This window comes from Sminthopsis crassicaudata, chromosome 2, assembly GCF_048593235.1.
Source record: "Sminthopsis crassicaudata isolate SCR6 chromosome 2, ASM4859323v1, whole genome shotgun sequence".
In the NCBI taxonomy this organism is placed as follows: Eukaryota; Metazoa; Chordata; class Mammalia; order Dasyuromorphia; family Dasyuridae; genus Sminthopsis; species Sminthopsis crassicaudata.
In genome coordinates this window covers 310,633,822-310,640,309 of record NC_133618.1, presented here as the reverse complement: position 1 = coordinate 310,640,309, position 6,488 = coordinate 310,633,822, and the positions used below count along the sequence as shown (strand labels likewise).

The 6,488-nt window shown below is 36.8% G+C and overlaps 1 protein-coding gene across 5 annotated transcripts in view; it reads right to left on the bottom strand.

The window, feature by feature from the left end:
* Window positions 1-3,068: 3,068 nt before the first annotated feature.
* The window catches only part of VIPAS39 (VPS33B interacting protein, apical-basolateral polarity regulator, spe-39 homolog), a 32,205-nt gene continuing 28,785 nt past the window's right edge, over window positions 3,069-6,488 (bottom strand). For all 5 annotated transcript variants that reach the window (XM_074289886.1, XM_074289890.1, XM_074289887.1 and 2 more), the window contains 3 exons: window positions 5,352-5,441; window positions 4,838-4,942; window positions 3,069-4,087 (listed from right to left, as the gene is read on the bottom strand). In XM_074289886.1, the coding sequence (XP_074145987.1) occupies window positions 4,067-4,087; window positions 4,838-4,942; window positions 5,352-5,441 (216 nt within the window). In that variant the 3' untranslated portion in view covers window positions 3,069-4,066. The remainder of the gene's footprint in view (window positions 4,088-4,837; window positions 4,943-5,351; window positions 5,442-6,488) is intronic.

Here is a 6,488-nt window from a genome sequence, read left to right as displayed (position 1 = left end):
AGTTTTTTGTTTGTTTGTTTGTTGCATTTCACCAATTGCATTTTTAAGGAATTTTCATTTTTTTCCTTCCTTTTACAAGCTGTTGACTATCTTGAATATTTCTCATTTTTTCTTCTACTTCTCTAATTTGTCTTTGTTTTGTTTTTTGCTGAGGCAATTGAGGTTAAATGACTTTCCTAGGGTCACACAGCTAGGAAGTGTTAAGCTTCTGAGGTCAAATTTGAACTTGGGTCCTCCGGACTTCAGGGCTGGTGCTTCATGCACTGCATCACCTAACTGCCACCTCTTAGTTTCCTTTTGAAATCTTATGAGCACTTCCAAGAAGCCTCTCTAGGCTTGAGACCAATTCATACCACTTTTGAGATTTCCTTTGTAGACATTTTGTCCTCGTCTCTCTTCCCTGTCACCATAGTAGCTTTCTATGGTTAAGGTTCTTTTCTGTTTCCTGTTCATTTTTTTTCTTTTCTTTTACAGTCAAACTCTGCTCCTAGAGTACAGGGGGCATTGTCCCAAGCTTCCCCTGCAACTCTGAGCCTTTGCTTTGAACAGAGGTCCCTTGTGTTTGGTGTCTTCCTCACAGCAAAGTGAAGCCCTAAATCCCCTCACTCCAGGAAACAATTTGGTTTCCTGGGGTTGGCACTTTGCCTTCTATGCTGAGACTATGCTCTGATGAGACAGGGCCAAGGGTCTCAGTTGCTGATTGCTGTGATCAAGACCCTCTCACTGGTTTTTTCTGGATACACTCTGAGCTGAGATGAATACCCCTTTCATCCTAATGAGAGATCCTTCCTTCCAACCTCTCTTGAGCTGGAGAGTAGTTTCATTTCTTCAGACTGTATTCAGAGGCTTGGTTTCATGTGATTTTTGAGGAAAAATGGGAACGTTTGAGCAGCTTCCAGGTTCACTCTGACATCTTGGCTTCACCCCATAACTCTCCCAATATTCTTTTTTTTTCCTTTGGGGGAACCCAATAATTTTCTTTCTTTCTTTTTTTTTTTATTAAAGCTTTTTAATTTTCAAAAGATATGCATGGATAATTTTTCAACATTAACCTTTGCAAAACCTTGTGTTCCAATTTTCTCCCCTTTCCCCCCCAACTCTCCTCTAGATAGCAAGTAATCCAAAATATGTTAAACATGGTAAAAAATATATGTTAAATCCAATATATGCATACATATTTATATAATTATCTTGTTGCACAAGAAAAATCAAATCAAAAAGGAAAAAAACATGGGAAAGAAAATAAAATCCAAACAACAACAAAAAAAAGTGAAAATGCTATGTTGTGATCCACATTCAGTTCCCACAGTGCTCTGAGTGCAGATGGCTCTCTTCATCACAAGATCATTGGAACTGGTCTGAATCCTCTCTCTGTTGAGAAGAGCCATGTCCATCAGAATTCATCATCATATAATCTTGTTATTATGTAAAATGATCTTCTGGTTCTGCTCATTTCACTTAGTATCACTTCATGTAAGTCTCTCTAGGACTCTCTGAAATCATCCTGCTGGTCATTTCTTACAGAGCAATAATATTCCATAACATTCATATACCATAACTTATTCAGCCATTCCCCAGCTGATGGGCATCCAATCATTTTCCAGTTTCTTGTCACTATGATAAGAGCTGCCACAAACATTTTTGCACATGTGGGTCCCCTTCCCTTCTTTAAAATCTCTTTGGGATACAGGCCCAGAAATAACACTGATGGATCAAAGGATATGCACAGTATGATAGCCCTTTGGGCATAGTTCCAAATTGCTCTCCAGAATGGTTGGATCAGTTCACAACTCTGACAACAATTTAAGTGTCCCAGTTTTCCTAGATTCCCTCCAACATTCGACATTGTCTTTTCCTGTCGTCTTAATCAATCTGAGAGGTTTGTAGTGGTACCTCAGAGTTGTCTTAATTTGCATTTCTCTGATCAATAGTGATTTAGAACATCTTTTCATATGAGTAGAAATGATTTTCATTTCTTCATCTGAAAATTTGTCTGTTCATATGCTTTGACCATTTATCAATTGGAGAATGGCTTGAATTCTTATAAATTTGAGTTAATTCTCTATCTATTATAGAAATAAGGAATTTATCACAACCTGTGCATGTAAAAATGTTTTCTCAGTTTATCGCTTCCCTTCTAATCTTGTCTTAATTTTGTACAAACACTTTTTAACTTAATATAATATCTATTTTTTGTTTATGATTATTTCCAGTTCTTCTTTAGCCACAAATTCCTCCTTTCTTCACAGATGTGAGAGGTAAACTATAATTTCCTTACACAGAGAACTCCACACCAATGAGATTATGCCTGGACTAAAACTTTCCCTCAAATGCTTAAGTACTTATTATGTGCAAGGCATTTTGCTCTGCATTCATATGTATCATCTCCCTCCCTCCTGCTACTTCACAATTTGTATAGTCACAGAATCAGAATTTTTGTAGTTTGAAGAAAGATCTTACACATGATCCCATCCAACCTCTTCATTTTACCAGATAAAACTGAGGCCCAAATTCATATCTCTGATTTAGAAGGGAGTTAAGAAATCAATTAGTTCAATCTATTCAGTGAATGAATCCTTCACAGAGACATTCAGCTTCCTTTTGCATACCACTAGTTAGTGGAAACCAAGAAGCTTCTAACTTAGAGGTCAATACACTCTCCATTAAGCAGAGTGCTATCTCCTCAATGACTAAACTTGTTTTGAGAAAAGTAGGTAGGTTATTGTTCAATTCTTCAATGGTATCTAACATTTTCATGACCCCGTTTGGGGTTTTCTTGGCAAAGATAGTAGTTTGTCATTTCCTTTTCCAGCTCATTTTACAAATGAGGGAACTGAAGCAAACAGGATTAAATGATTTGCTTAAGGTCACACAACTAGTTAGTATCTGAGGCCAGATTTGAACTCAGGAAGATAAATCTTACAATTTCAGGGCTAGCACTCTATCTGTTGTTATCCTTTAGGGAAAGTAGGCGTACAAAACCACTAACCGACTTGGGGCCACCCTGAGAAAAAAAGGATTGTAAGGTTAATTTTGAATAGAATGGAAGGAAAGATATGGGCAGCATCTAAGGAGGCAGAGAAACAGCTTTATTAAGAGTTTGTTGAAGACAGAGCAAGTCAGCTCTGACAGAGGAAGGGAAACTAAACTTGGTGCAGAGTAGTAATCAAGCTTTGCAGGATGCCCTTGTGAAAACCAAGGGTGAGAAAAAAAAATGTGACTCCCATCACAATCCATAGTAGACCAGAGGCAGGACTGAGTTTGGATCTACCCCAGGTAGACCTATCTGTAGCTCCCAAAAAAGGTCTCAGAAACTGTCCAGAGAGTATTTCCCAGCACTGCTGGAATCTGGAAGGGGGTACATCTGAGCTCTAAAAAATGTTAGGCCTGGGTTCGGAGAAGAAATAATGGGGATCTGTTCTCATCACCAGCATAAGAGAGACTCTCAATATGTCAGAGAAAGCAACCACAATCTTTTGAGACAGAAGTTCAGATGGTATAGCAGAGAGACACTTGATGGAAAAACAATTTCAGAGGACCTAATAAAAAAGGATGTGTATTGGTTACCATTGTCAGACTATTCCTTGCAAATTTTCAGAGCCTTCTTTCTGTTCCTATCATGTAGATACAACTGCCTTTTAACTTGATTTAGGATAGCCATTGTTTGACGAAACTTAGTTCCACTACCAAATGAAAGGAAAGCTTCTAGCCCCACAGTGCCTGACACTCAGTCTTCCAGGATAGCTCTTTTCTGAAGTAATCATATTCTCAGTTAAGCAAGAATGTGCCCTAGAATTACAAACTTGAAAATATATCCTCTCTGACGTTCACAAAAGTACCCAGTTAGCAAGGTCTTGCAAATCACAGCTTTAAGGCTCAGCCATCATATGTGTCCTCTAGTCTGAGGCTCATTTTAAAAGATGTCCTGTTTAAGGTCTGATCTGTCACAGGTATAGGCTCTGCCCATTAGTGACAAGCCCAAATGATGTGGCTTAGAGTTCCCCCCTCCTCTCTTGGGCACAGGAAGAGGGTAAACAGGAAGGTTCCTAGGTTCATTACTTTCAAGTTAGTTCTTCCATCGAATTTGCTGCAAGAAGAACAGACAATGAAGGACTCTGGTTAGTATTATCCTTTAAAGTGATCAAAGCTGTATCCTTCTAGAAAGATTAAAGAGATAGCAAGATAAAACACATATCCAGGTATAGTGAAGGAAAGGGAAAAAGAATTCTCCCAAGTTGAAGGGACATTTTTATTCATGGGGAACTCTAAATTTATCTTTGTAATCCTCAGGACTAGTTAGACTGGTACTCTCCCAAGTAAAATTTATAAATACACTGAAAAAAACTGGTTGTGGAAAAAAGCAAACTCAGAAAATACCTTAATAGGAGATTAAATTTCATAGTCACTCTGCCAGTCAGGCACTATCATTAAACAGATACAGTCTGTTTTACCCACTTATTTCCACTATTGTAACCCAGTTCTACTTACTAAGAGTCTGAACATTTTGGATCTTAAAACTACAATTTTGTAGACACCCTCAATTCCTCCTTCCAATCCCAATTTGTTCTTATCTAGCTACACCAATCGAAGACGAGCCTAAAGACCCACCCAGAGGAATAATTACCTTCATAGGAAAACCCTAATTCTTCCAAAGCTTGAAAGAAATCCTGCTCAAATCAATCACTGATGGCATCAAGGCTCATATAAAAGGCTACTACTCAATCTATTCAGCCAACTGCTGTTCTTACTAGGTCTTTGAAGTACTCTTCTACTAGCAGCTCCTTTGTGAACAGTTTATGTCCTCCGGCTGACAAAAAGACAAATTCTTTGTGCTCACCGTACTACATAGAATGCTGTCGATCTTCTCCTCTTCCACGGATGCTTTATCCACCTTACACCTATAAGCTATTAATTGCTGCCGATCCTTCAGGTCCCGATATGTCTGAGCAGCAAAAGACAAGAAATCAGGTATTTTGCTTCTTTATTACTTTTCTAAGTAAGCATACCATGAAAAAGTTTATGTTGGTTATAGTGAAGTTAGATAATAATGAAACTGGGGGGGTTGGGGCTTTCAACATTCATGTGGAGAAAATTTAGGAAGAGAGACCTGGCTGGCCTAATCTAAAAACCTTGCCTTCAATAAATAAACTCATTAGAGTATATATAGCAAATTATCAAGGCAGCTGAAAACAGGACCCAGGAATCCCAGCTTCCAGCACAATTTTCATCAGGGTACACGACTCACTATACAGAAAGTGAAACAAATAGGGAATCTTGGACAATGAATGTAATGATCTACCTTTTACTCCTATTAAGGGACTAACCCAAGGTCCTTTTCCTCAAGGACTTACTTCAATGACAACATCATGGCACTTAAATTTGGTAGCAAGATTCAGCTTTGTGTCCACATCTTCCACAAGTCGGATATACTCTTGTAAGACCTGTGGAAGAAGGAACATTAAAAGTCCATGGGTTTCTAAGCCAGTAAAGACAGAGATCTAATAAGAAGTAGAATAGAGATAAAGATCATTATTGGATAGAAAGTACATCTGCAGTCAGAAGTTAGATTTAAATGTTGGTTCTGTGCTTCATTTTTGTAAGCCTTAGGCAATTAACTTCTCCAAAATTCAGTTTCTTCACCTCCAAAATTTTAATATTGACACCTGAGCTACTTATATCTCATAGGGTTGTTGTTAGGATTAAATGTATGTAAAGCAATTTGTAAGAATAAGCATTATACACACAAATACACATTTATGTAAATATATATGAATTGAAGTTTCTATATAAATAAAATCATTGCAATTAGAATTAAAAGTGACAAAAAAAATCTGACAAAGGGCTATTATCCAAAATATAGAAAAATGTTATTTTCCAATACGTCAAAGGACATGAAAAGATAGTTCTCAAAAGAAGAAATGCAGGCTAGCCACAACTATATGAAAAAATGCTCCAAATCACTAATAACAATAAAAAAATACATATTAAAACACCTCTAAGTTGTTGGAGGGGCTATGGATAGATAGTTATATTAATATATTGTTACACTTATGTAGAGCTGTGAAATGGTCCAACCATTCTGAAAAAGTGAAAGTGATTTGGAGTTCTACCTACAAATTCACTGAATTATGTATATTCTTTGATTCACAATATTATTCTTAGGTTTATTCCCCAAAGAGATGAAAGAAAGAGGGGGAAAGAACCAAAAATATTTACTGCAATAGTTTTTGTTATAGCAAAGAACTGGAGATTACAGAGGTACCAATCAATTTGAGAATAGCTAAATAAATTATGATTCATAGATATAATGGGATATTATTATATTTTTAAGAAATGATAAAATAGATGGTCTCAGAGATTCTTAAAAAGAATGATAAGATATGACACAGGATAAAGTATAAAGAACTAGTAAAACAATTTATAAAATAACTGTACTATAAAAGAAAATAACTGTGAAAGAACTATGATAAATGAAATGGTCAACTACA